Source organism: Dendrobates tinctorius, unplaced genomic scaffold (genome assembly GCF_039654945.1).
Source record: "Dendrobates tinctorius isolate UK_male_01 unplaced genomic scaffold, ASM3965494v1 ptg000124l, whole genome shotgun sequence".
Classification (NCBI taxonomy): Eukaryota; Metazoa; Chordata; class Amphibia; order Anura; family Dendrobatidae; genus Dendrobates; species Dendrobates tinctorius.
The window spans coordinates 4,540,553-4,553,858 of record NW_027361792.1 but is presented as its reverse complement, the minus strand read 5'-3'; the positions used below and the strand labels follow the sequence as shown (position 1 = coordinate 4,553,858).

Genomic DNA, 13,306 nt, shown 5'->3' with positions numbered 1-13,306 from the left:
GAGAGTTTTTGTTGTTTCTATGGTGAGAAAAGGACAGATTTTAGAGATGTTCTTTAGGTGTAAGTGGCAAGAGCGGGCATGAGATTGTATATGGGATGTGAAGGAGAGATTGGTGTCAAACATAACAACCAGACAGCGTGCCTGCTGCCGAGGTGTAATTGTGGTGCCACCCACAGAGAGGGAAATGTCAGATTTAGGGAGGTTAGTATTAATGAGCTTAGAATAGGTGATCAGTATCAGATCAGTGGAGGTCCGACACCCATCATCTATGCTCAGTTTCACCAGTGAGCGTTGTATTGGACAGAGGCAGCACCGCTCCGCACACTGTGCACTGCCAGGTACAGCTGCTCACATTGGTGCCCGGGTTGTTGCTTGGTTAATAGTACACGGTGACACATGCACAGGCTGGAGAACCACAGGTTGTACCTGCTCGCTGTACTTAGGATCAGACACTTTTGTTCTGGACCCTCTGGTTACTTTGGAATATATAATTAGCAGGATATTAATATTAACATTGCAAATGCGTCTGTTCTTATAAAGAAAGCCTGAGTGATGTGCGCCTTCCATGGTGGATGCTTCTCATACAAGGGGAGATTGTGCTATTAGATTATTCTCAGTGTAATATAAGACATGTGATGGGCTCCGTCATACTCTGATGAACACTAAGAGCGGCCATTACTACAGTACGCTGGAACTAAGAGCTGATTTCTTTCTATTGCTCCTTGAAGAATAGCTGGGCTTTTGTGTTGAAAGGTAAAATAATCTCAATTTTACAAAATTCCGACATGGCAGGAAACTGGAGGTGAAGCTTTCACTGGGTATATCTGATATATGAAATAATGCTCTGCTGGAGCTCATAGTCAGTTTTATATTCTGACAGCTGGTGGTCCAAGCTTGTTCCTTTACCCCCTGAGGATCATCCGTGGTGTCATTTTGTATGCAAGACCTTCACATTGCTGTAGTTCCTTCAGTGCTATGTACTTATTATGATTCCCGTTCTCTGGGAGAGTGATCTGTATCATTTTTATGTAGGTTGTGGGTTTAATGCTGATCGTGTGCTGTTATAGATACGGTAATATATTTTGTATTGCTCATAAAAAGTATTGTTCTGACACTTATTTGCATGGTACGGTTCCACCTGGTGGTCAGAATGTATAACATCGCGCATGTCCACCTAATGTGCTGAATGCAGGTGGACATGTGCTCATTCGCCTTCCCCACAGCCAGGTCTCTGCACAGTCGTCCTCTAATCACTGCAGAGCAGGCAATATTTTTGTCCTGCTTAGGGAAGGAGCGGAACCACTGCAGAACATGTTAGCATAGCGAAGAGAAATCATTTTGAAGAAGCAATAGTTGTCAGCTGCTAGAGCCGACTCCCAACAGCAGCGAAAAGCAAGGGGGACACATAGACAGGGCTGTGGAGTCAATTGTAAAATCGGTGTTTATTTTGGTGGAGTCAGTATAAAATGGACCGACTCTGACCCCTAAAATATATAATAAATTGGGTACAGTAGTACAATGCAGGATGTGCTGTAAATGTTTTCATAAGAATTTGGGAAAGTCATGAAATGTCCTATAAATGTCTGTTCTGTTCCTGATCTAAGGATCTCGGCTTTTAGTTGTTTCTAGCATTCAGGCTGCTTGCTAACATTGAATGGAGTGAATACATGCAGGGTGGATCAGTTGATTACCATTTGGATATATTGCAGCAGAAATGACAGCCAGCAGAGGTGGGGAGTTCTACCATTCAGGCTGCTTGCTGACAGTGAATGGAGTGAATACATGCAGGCAGGGTGGATTTGATTTAAATCTAACTGATTTAAATCACGATTTAAATCACGATTTAAATCACGATTTAAATCACTAGTCAGTAAGGCTTGATTTAAATCAGTGATTTAAATCAAAGTTTCTACCTAAACTAGTTCTTGCTACTTTAACATGCAAGTAGATGAAGATTTTTAGAATCACTTTTTATATTACTTTTTTCTCCCCAGTTTAATGGGTTAATCATTCATATTTGGACACCACTGTACTGTTGTACTTAGGAAGGAGAAAAATAATCCTGACCTTAATAACAATTTAAATAGATTTATTCAACTGAAACAATAACAACATTACAGCATAAGTTATTTGCTTAAACAAACATCCATGTTTGTTAACTAATTTGGCTAAACAAAATATATATATATTTTAAGAAACTTAGACTGTCAGCCCAGCCGACACATGAAAAACTTAAATACTACTGTCCCTGCTGTCCTCTGTAGCTCACTTGTCGTCATCTTCATCATCATCTTCTTCTTTGTTCCTATTCATAATCTGGAAAAGAAAAACAAGCTTTCCTGCTTTATTGGGTCCCAACCGATTTCTCAATTTAGAATGAATGAGTCCAAAGGAAGAGAATATTCTTTCAACGCCTGCAGAAGAAGCTACTGCTGTTAAAAGTGAAATCATTACTTGAACAGTCTCTAAATCCAAGCGCTTAAGTGACTTCCACCAGTTTACTGGTGTGACCTTCCTTAAAATATCTTCAGCAAACATATATTTCTTGAATGGTTCCCCCTTAGCTCTGAAGTTTATTATAGTTGGCATTAAAGATGGATGATTGCTGGATACTACCCATGTCATAGCTAACTCCTCTTCCTCAGCACTTAGGTTTTGACCCTGATATTGGATATTGACAATATTTGCCAAAAAATGAGCTGGAGTCAGTGCTTGTCCCATTCGTTTGTTTACTGCTTGTAATTTAATTCTGTCCATGTGTAGTTCTGTTTTTAAGTGTTCACTCAGTTCCTTCCAAATTTCAACAGCATCCGCAATAAAACAGCTATTTTTCTGTATTTTGTTTAAAGCTTGAGAGATGGGTTTCAGGAAGCTCAGCATATGTTCAACATTTCTCTTAAGCCCAATGTTGAGGATTTTGGCCGTGACAGTGCCATCTATTTTATCTCGATTTTCTTCACAAAGTGTCATCAGAATAGGCCAGTTTTTGATATACTGCTCAAAACAGTCCACCATAGAGTTCCATCTAACATCTTGTGGGAGCGTTAGCTTGGTTCCACCCATCCTTTTCAGAGCTGCTGCAGCAAAATGATTATTACGGAAGTATTTAGCAATTTCAACAACATTAGCCTTTATTTCTGGAACACTTAAGTCTTTGGCTAAGAGGTGCAGCAAATGAGCACTGCAACCATATGTTATTAGCAGCTTTGTATTCCCTCCCTGCTCTTCTAAATCTCTTCTCATCTTGGATACGTTTGCAGCATTGTCAGTGACCAAACTGCGTACTAGACATTTGAATTTTTGTTCACATGTCGTTATAGCTTTTACTGCCACTTCTTGTAAGTATTCTGCTGTGTGTGCATTTCCTGACATATCAGTTGTTTGTGCAAGGAAGACTTTACCTTCTTCTGTTGTTATACAGACACATACAATAGGATCATTGTGGACATTACTCCACCCATCAATACTTAGGTTAACAATTTTACCCTCCAGAGCTGTTGCACATTGCTCCATTTCTCTGTCATACACTTGATCCAGCAGTTTCCCGGCAACATCAGCTCTGCTGGGTGGACTGTATCCTGATCTCAGTGACTGAACCATATTAATGAAATGTGGGTTCTCAGTCAGACGGAATGAAGAGTTCGTTGCATAAATAAACTGGGCAATTTTTTCATCAATCAACTCTTTTTCTAATCTGCTAGTTCTTATCACAAACCTATCTATGGTGGTTCCAGGAGGTAAAGGTTTTTTCTTCCTTTTGGGTGACGGTGATATGTGGCTGTGGGTGTCTGATGATGATGCTGCTGCTGCTAATGAAGCACTATCCTGGATGGATAACTCTGAAACTGTAGAACAGGATGATGGTGATATTGGAGGTGGATAGTTTCCAGAATCCATGAATTCCCCTAAACAAAAAAAGTCAATGCTGTTATTTTATTGTTTATACAATTTCTGCTTATTGTACACAACACATCACTGCCCCTGCCCCAAACGGAATATTTGTTTTTCTTCATAACTGTACCAAATGACAGTAACATGCAGTAATAATAAGAAATATAATTTTTCTCACACATGACAGTTCAGTCTTTAGAAATAGGATTCAATAAAAATGTTTACCAACCTGAAGATCCTGCCTGTTCAGAAGTGTTTATTTGGTCATCTTCATCACCGCACTTCTCATGATGTTGCCTCATTCGTGCCACCAGGCCTTGCATCTCTTTGTTGCATCATTTGCATTTTGCATGCATGCCTGCCTTACCGATAGGCGAAGGAGCTTCATTAAAATATTCCCAAACGGGGTCTCTTTTACGGCCTGCTGCCATTATAAGGAAAGAATGTAATAAACCTCAGATCCTACACACAAACAGATCCAGACTTGTCTGTCTGTGGCTATGCTGCAGTATTGTGCTCAAAGTTTCACTTTCATTTTCTTGTCTGCTTGCCCTTCCTCCTCCTCACACTTAGATTCACATTCTTCTTGTGTTGTGCAGATCTATTCCACTCCAAACAATCAAAAACATATTGTCTAACTTCTTGGACTTGGCAAGGAAGGGGTTGATTCTGTATTCATAGGTTTGTAGAACAATAGGATTAAGGTCTTTTTCTCAACTCTGTTCATGTTGTAACATTTTTGCCGTGAAGAAGAGGCTGGGACCTCTGCGGAGTCAAATTCAGTTTTGAGAACTGCGTAAGTAAAGCGAGCGTCTGTGATAATATAGGAGAGAAACTGCCCACTAATCCTACAGAAACCTCTGGAAGAGCATGACATTGTGAATGTTACACATATACAGTCTTTATTCTACTGAGTTAAACAACTCAGCTTTATTTCATGATGGAAGAACCTTTGGATGGTAAAATATTTTCCTCAAAAAGCAGTTTATTGAAAAAAATCCGATTTAAATCAAAAAAATCCGATTTAAATAAAAAAAATCCAATTTTTTTGATTTTTAAAAAAAAACAAAACATTGATTTTTATCCACCCTGCATGCAGGGTGGATCAGTTGATTACCTGTGTGAAGAGAGAAGATGAATGTTAATTCCTTGCCATGTATAACTGTCGTTATCTTGATGCTTAGCTTCTGTGATGCTTTGCTTATGGGATGCCTGCGTGCTTCACCTTAGGAACTACTACATATATACACTCACTGGCCACTTTATTAGGTACACCATGCTAGTAAGGGGTTGGACCCCCTTTTGCCTTCAGAACTGCCTCAATTCTTCGTGGCAGAGATTCAACAAGGTGCTGGAAGCATTCCTCAGAGATTTTGGACCATATTGACATGATGGCATCACACAGTTGGCGCAGATTTGTCGGCTGCACATCCCTGATGCGAATCTCCCGTTCCACCACATCCCAAAGATGCTCTATTGGATTGAGATCTGGTGACTGAGGAGGCCATTTGAGTACAGTAAACTCATTGTCATGTTCAAGAAACCAATTTGAGATGATTCGAGCTTTATGACATGGCGCATTATCCTGCTGAAAGTAGCCATCAGATGTTGGGTACATTGTGGTCATAAAGGGATGGACATGGTCAGCAACAATACTCAGGTAGGCTGTGGCGTTGCAACGATGCTCAATTGGTACCAAGGGGCCCAAAGAGTGCCCAGAAAAAATTCCCCACACCATGACACCACCACCACCAGCCTGAACCGTTGATACAAGGCAGGATGGATCCATGCTTTCATGTTGTTTACGCCAAATTCTGACCCTACCATCCGAATGTCGCAGCAGAAATCGAGACTCATCAGACCAGGCAACGTTTTTCCAATCTTCTACTGTCCAATTTCGATGAGCTTGTGCAAATTGTAGCCTCAGTTTCCTGTTCTTAGCTGAGAGGAGTGGTACCCAGTGTGGTCTTCTGCTGCTGTAGCCCATCTGCCTCAAAGTTCGACGCACTGTGCGTTCAGAGATGCTCTTCTGCCTACCTTGGTTGTAACGGGTGGCAATTTGAGTCACTGTTGCCTTTCTATCAGCTCGAACCAGTCTGCCCATTCTCCTCTGACCTCTGGCATCAACATGGCATTTCCGGCCACAGAACTGCCGCTCACTGGATTTTTTTTCTTTTTCGGACCATTCTCTGTAAACCCTAGAGATGGTTGTGCGTGAAAATCCCAGTAGATCAGCAGTTTCTGAAATTCTCAGACCAGCCCTTCTGGCACCAACAATCATGCCACGTTCAAAGGCACTCAAATCACCTTTCTTCCCCATACTGATGCTCGGTTTGAACTGCAGGAGATTGTCTTGACCATGTCTACATGCCTAAATGCACTGAGTTGCCGCCATGTGATTGGCTGATTAGAAATTAAGTCTTAACACACAGTTGGACAGGTGTACCTAATAAAGTGGCCAGTGAGTGTATATATATATATATATATAGATGAGATGAATCTGTGCAACACATTATGTACATGCTCAGTAGTGACCAGTGCTGTGGAGTCAGTGTCAGGAAAATTGAGGAGTTTGAGGTTGGGCTTACGGACTCCATCAGTCACTTACGCTGTCGTTGAGATGTCGTCGCTGCAGTCTGACAGTAGAGAACAATGCAATGGTGGTGTTGTGTTTTGCTAATATTTTCCAAAACTGGTTCAGCAAATAGCATATCACTTATTAAAGGTAACCTGTCAGCTCGTTTTTCACCTATAAGCTGCGCCCACTGCCTTTCGGCGGTTATCTACAGCATTCTGTAATGCTGTAGATAAGCCCCCGATCTAACCTGAAAGAGAAGAAAAACAAGTTTTATTATACTCACCCAGGGGCGGTCCGGTCCGATGGGTGTCGCAGGTCCGTGTCCGGCACCTCCCCTCTTCTTGCTTCATCACTCCGGGGCCATAGCGCTTATGCGCAGGCGTACTTCTCTGCCCTGTTGAGGGCAGAGCAAAGTACTGCAGTGCGCAGGCACTGGGAATGGTCAGAGATACCCAGCACCTGCGCTCTGCAGTACTTTACTCTGCCCTCAACAGGGCAGAGAAGTACGCCTGCACAGAAGCGCTATGGCCCCGGAGCGATGAAGCAAGCAGGAAGGCGGCGGCGCAAGAAGATGGGAGGAGTCAGACCCGTGACACGCATCAGACCCGGACCGCCCCTGGTTGAGTATAATAAAACTTGTTTTTCTTCTCTTTCAGGTTAGATCGTGCAAGTCTCTTCTCGCAAGTGAGTATGAGCCTTTAAAGTAGTTTCCTGGCAAATCCCACCCCATAAGCCTTAGCCCAATTAGCTCCACTGAGTTGGGCTTATGTGTGCGGATCCCTGTTAACGCAAACTGCAAGTCTGCAGCATAAAGCCAAGGTTTTGGATCTGATTTCCACGGTGGATTTCAAAGAAACATCTGATTTTTCTTATGTGCATTTACACCATGTAAGCTTATACAGTACTTCCTTTCTACAGCTGTAACTCATTCAAAAGTGTTGCAGTTTCTTGGACAAAAAGTCCTCAGACATCCCTAAAATCATAAATAACCACTGTTCCATCCACTTTTTATGGGCGTAATGATCAAACAAGCTCACTACCACATCCATAGAAGTGACTGCATTGTGATCACACATGTGCAACGCTTCATTCACACAGTGGATATGTGACCCTCACTTTCGGGATCAGTTGTGATCCTAGTGGTCAGATCCCCAGAGTTTAATCATACAGTACAAGAGTCCTATAAAAATGAAGAAAATGTGTTCAACTAAAGTGTCAGATCCCTCAGACAACATCTCTCACTCTATGGCAAAGATGGACAAAATTGTGATGATCTGGTGTAAAATCGGGATTTGGACCGTGATTGATTCTGAAGCCTTTTAAGTTATTGAAGTTTTAGATTTTGTAAAAGATGAATGCCAGTAATCCATGGGAAGCAGGAACATTTGCCTTTAAGTTTGCTGTTCCCACATCTACAATAAGGCTATGTGCACACGTATTTTTTGGAGCTGCGGATTTTCCCCCTGCGGATTTGTAGAAATCCGCAGGTAAATTTCAGGTCAAAAGACCTGCGGTTTACCTGCGGATTAAACTGCAGGGCAAAACCGCAGCCTATCACCTCCACAATGGAGGAGATGGTAAACCGCAGTGGAGTCCGCAGAAAAGAAGTGACATGTCATTTCTTTCTGCGGATTTGAAACCGCAGCAAAACCGCGCGGAAAATTCCGCAGCGTGTGCACAGCGGTTTCCATTTTACGTAGGGAATAATGGTACTGTCCAGCGCAGCAGATTCTGCTGCGGACCCGCAGGGCCAGAAATGCTGCGGATCCGCAGCAAAGTCCGCAACGTGTGCACATGGCCTAAGGCTGAGGTTCAATCGAAGTGATGATATGGCGCCTCGGTAAACGCTCCGGCACCAGGGTGGCCAACGTGACTTCTTAGTTTCTCTGGACGGCTTATCAAATATCAAGGACAATGTTTTTACTGACACATTGGAAAACCATAATAAACCATCATGATTATAAGTGATACATGTCTGCAGCCGAGAATTTTCATATGAGACATCGGCTGCAGTTACTGTAAAATTATGATCATTGTAGTCAAAATAATCTGTATATATTTCTTCAGCCTTAAAAACAAAAATCACGGGTGCCTCAAATATTTTTACGGACAGGACAAAAAAGTGCCCTATTTTTAGACTGTCCAGGAATTTCTGGACGGTTGGCAACCCTGTGCGGCACATGTTGGCGCTATAGAAGGATAGAAGATTATTATTATTATTATGGACGGATGTAGGTTATTACAATAGATGTGGCGTCCAGAGCTTCCTTCCTTGCCGAGGATCACAGCTGCAGCTCCATCTACAGGGCAGAAATGGAAATTCAGCCTTAACACTGGTGAAAAGAGAGACACACAAGGATCAGGAACAGGGGAAAAACAATACTGCAAAGGAATTCATTTGGGGTTGGATTTTTTTGGGACCTCATGAATCTTAAATTTGCAAAGTAGATGACCCAAGCAATCTGAGATTAAATATAGAGATGCTATAGGCTACATGGCAAGTTGTATAAATAAATATACATATCATTGGATACCGGCTCTTTAAAGGGATCTTTTGTTTAGAAAACCTATTTTTTAAAATAACTTATTGGGAGATTCTGTTGCATTCCATGTAATTACTAGTCAATAAGTGGTCACCTCATCTGAGACCCCCGTTGATCCAGCGAACAGTCTCTATAGGACTACCAGAGCTTCTCTCTGGAGGACTGTGTGATGCTTCATTACTCTGGCAGAAGGATGACGCTATACCCCATTGATTACAGCAGATCACGGGGGATTGCAGCACTGCTTCCATGTGGGCAGCTTAGAAGGATTGCCAAGAATTAGAAAAACATGGCAGCTGTGTTCCAGCAGTGGCGCTACTCCTATTCACAGGTTGTATGTGGCATTGCAGGTCAGCTTCATTAACTTCAGTCAGTCAGTTTTCAGTACCAGACACAAACCATGCCCCCGTGTGGAACTGCTCTGGAAAAAAAATGCAGCCATTAACGTTGGCGGATGTCTCTATTATGTGCAGGTTTCCTTTCCACCTTTTTTATTGAAATGTTATCCATTGTGGTTTTGCAAACATTAATTGCACATTTCTTAACCCAGTAATTTCTGTTTTATTTCATAATGTCAGGACTGTACCCCATTCCTCCAATACCTTCTTAGCCACTTTTAATTTCCAGGGCCGCTGCACAGATACCGTCCATGCCCTGCCGCTTCTCTCTCCGCACTAATCACAGCCTCTCCTGTTGTCTGCTCTTTATTTCCTGTAGACAAACTACAACTGAATTTAAATTGGATGAGAAATGAAAAATGTCCCATTAACTCCATGTAATCAGCTTTAATTGCACCTTAATCAGGTCAAGCATATGCTTATAAACTAATTAAAGTTGTGTGTTCTGCCCTCAGTCTACCCCGCTGTTAGTACCCGTCGCTCTCTGCTCCCATAGCAGTGGAATCATTGGCTCGGCTCGGGGTACTGGATCACCCCCATACAGAGCTGCTCTGTGTTTGGTGGTAATGGGATTCCTTGATTAACCCTCATTGCTACTGATTACAAAGCCGTATCATGCAGGGTAAAATACTGCTCTTCTGAGCTTATCCCTGTTGTCTGTGGTATTGGCAATTCCTGCTGATAGAAAACTAGCCGTCACCAGAGCTGGGCATTATTCCATTAGTGCCTACATGCATTATCAATGAGGATCTAGCAAGCAGGAAGGACGGCGCACCAGCACTGCTTTGAAAATGTTGAGCTTCATATCCGTTTCATGGGCTTTATTCAAAATGGTCTCCTACTCCAAGCTTCTTGTGGCCAAAAGATTACTCCTTAAATCTCCTTAAAGCCTTCTCATTACTCTTAAATGTGGATTCCCAGAATATAAATCTATCCTTGGGATAGGGAATAATTGTCAGACCCCCAGCGATCCCCAAATCCGCCCACTAGATCCGAAGAACCTTGTTATGGAGATTCCAGTCATGAATGGAGTAGTCGGGCTTGTATGTGGAGATGCCGGCACTAACCAAGCGTGGTACTTTGCTTTCCTTGGCGATGACATTGACAGACAATATGTGGATCAAAAGTTGAGTAATGTCATCTCTGCGGGAATTAAATTTTCTGGTTTGCTCAGAAGAACTTTAAAATTCTCAGAATAACCCTTAAAATCTGTAAAAAAAAAAAAAAAAAAATCTGTTAGTGCATTTCTCTTTCTTACTAAATACAGAATATCCCGAACCTTTACATGTTGCCTTCAGATATGAACATCCAGCCTCTCCGCTTTGGCTGTTCTGAACAATGCTGCCACCACCCCTGCCCACGCCATCCGCCATCCATTCATCTTCTATAAGAATAGTCTAAACAGACACGTAGGATAAAACACGGGGAGGGACAGAGCAATAACATAAGCCGCTGATGAATGAGAGTACATGTTATACCTCTAAAGACACTGGGATGACATCACTAATATTTGGGCGTTTTGAATGAAGCATAGAAAAAATATAGAGAACCAAGAAGCCAAAAACCAAAGAAAACTAATACAAGTCGCCTCCAGTGCCCCCTTCACAAGTTCTTACAGGTTCATATTGTGGCAGAAATGTTTGTCAGCGATTGCACCACCTCAGACCGCCAGAGAAACGGACATTAACCCCGACTACATTTCCACTATTCTAATGGATGTGGAATTCTTGAAAGACAGTAATTTCTCCTTCTCCACTAGGAAAGTGTGTAATTTGGGTATGTTCACACTCCTGCAAGAAACTGCAGTTTGCAGATGCGACTGGATGTCTATTCTCGGAATATATATGAAATTCGGGGTTGTCATATGTAATAACAGTTGTTAAAATACCATGTAGCTATATTTCTTTCCTCCTTCATCCCGATAAGACCAAGGCCTCCATATCTACCGATATGACATGTACCATCATGTATATAAGGCTTTCCCAACCTATGGCCCCGCGGTCATGTGCAGCCTGTCATGCCCTACTTTCCAGCTCAGAACTGATCATGGTCATGGTTGACGGTGTCTGGTGGAAGCTCACAGGTGTATTCCTTGTCAAGGAGAAGTAGACTGGGGGGAAGCCTTACACATTAATAGTGCACTTTGTGGCCAATTCTGGAGCCCCCATATTTTGTCAGAATGGGGGAGTCAAAGGAGTAGATGGGGTGAAGAATTGGCTTGGCATTCATGCTGTATTATTTATGGTAGTTTCTTTGTTGGGGAAGGGAAACCCAATAACCTACATTGGCGAGGGCTGATCTCCTCCTTCTTTCTGAATTACAAACGGGAGAGACCACCACCTCTATCCTCCTGATTAGCTGTATTCTAAGAATGTAATCGGCATCTATTAGATATTTTAATAGCATAAATGTTGGAAATGTCCTAAAAGTCTCAGATGGTAATAGCCAAGTTTTACCGCAGCCGTTGAGGTAGGTTCAATCTGATAATTGGTCCTCAGACACAAAAAAAAAATTGTGCACCCTTTATATATACCAATGTGGCAAGCGCCTCCATATGTATCGATATGACAAGCCTTTAATTGCCAAATCGGGAAATCTGATGTGAAGTCAGCAGTCTACTTAGAAGAAACAAAGAAAGAGATTATTTTTCGAGAGCCGCTCATTTTGAAACAATTTGTGGCACTGAAGTGAAACCACTTAATCATTGCCCTGTAGTCTCCGACGGGATTCAGAAGAGATCTACACAGAAGATATTAGTCAGTGTTGACTAGGTTTTCTGTTCTTCTTGGGTGATACATTATTTCAACCTGCAAAATAGCTTTATTTTACCACAGTAGACAAGTGGTTAGAAGGCACCTTGACGACAGGTTTATTCGCACTCAGCACTGTCCTGGTTTTTAGAATCCAAAATTAGTTATTCCTAACCAAAATTGGGTCAGTTGTAATAAATGGAGTTTGAGAAGGTCTTCGAAATGTAGAACGGAGGCAATAGGATCATCAAAGATTACCTGCAGAGAAACACAATCCCGTCCCAGTTTACGTCCACCATGGCATGTACTTCTCCATGAATTTCACCCTTTTGTTTTCCTCCCATTTTTTTAATATTTTTTTTTTAGTGGACGGAGCACTATGTGTCAGAGCCATTTCTGTGCTTTGTAAGTGTTCATTAGACATGAAGTGTGCTTTTATTAAGTCGAATTCTCCTAGATGGGTCATAAACTATTCAGTAGAGTTAATTATTCATGTTGCTCAAAAGCCATTTCATCATCAGCAAGTTACCTGCACCTCGATGCACAGCAGTATATATTAAAGCGTAGGTGAACGTAGCCTCTTTCTTCCCAACTTCCTGAATCTTTGCAAAATAAAGTGAACTGTTGGGTGTATTAACTTCTGCTGGACATCTGCGTAGGTGTATGAAGATCATACTACATGTATGTATATGGAGACCCTCACTTACACGGCATTGCATTGAATTTGGTCTCTGTCGCAAAATCAGGACACTCTCAAACAGTGAGTGCTACCGGGGTACGCTGTTTCAATCAACTTCCTAATTTTTCATCCTCCCATCATGACCCTGCCTCCGTCACTTGACATCGGAGGTCAGATCTTCACCAAGTTTTTACAACTAAGTACCGTATATTTACATATTTGTCCAGGTCGTTGCCTCCTAGAAGATCAACATACTCATCTCCCGCTGATGTCCTCTTTCCCATGTCCCCACAAGTTATATGCTGTAGCACAAAGACATTTTTAATATTTGTATTGTGTAAATGTAGTAATCTCTATAAATTTGTAATCCCCATATTCCCCACAGAAGGATATTAAACATCACAAAGTCGAAAACAGCAATTCCACCACTTTTTTGTATGATTTTACCTCACAAAAACTTAGTTAGA

The 13,306-nt window shown here is 41.9% G+C and overlaps 2 protein-coding genes across 10 annotated transcripts in view; one reads left to right on the top strand and one right to left on the bottom strand.

Annotated features, from left to right (window-relative positions):
• Positions 1-4,474, bottom strand: part of LOC141046968 (uncharacterized) — a 29,571-nt gene extending 25,097 nt beyond the window's left edge. The window contains exons 1-2 of the mRNA XM_073541825.1: positions 4,121-4,474; positions 2,360-3,905 (exon numbers count right to left, since the gene is read on the bottom strand). Of these exons, the coding sequence (XP_073397926.1) occupies positions 2,360-3,905; positions 4,121-4,214 (1,640 nt within the window). The 5' untranslated portion in view covers positions 4,215-4,474. The remainder of the gene's footprint in view (positions 1-2,359; positions 3,906-4,120) is intronic.
• The window catches only part of SHANK2 (SH3 and multiple ankyrin repeat domains 2), a 641,049-nt gene that overhangs the window by 552,514 nt on the left and 75,229 nt on the right, over positions 1-13,306 (top strand). The gene's annotated exons all lie outside the window — the stretch shown is intronic.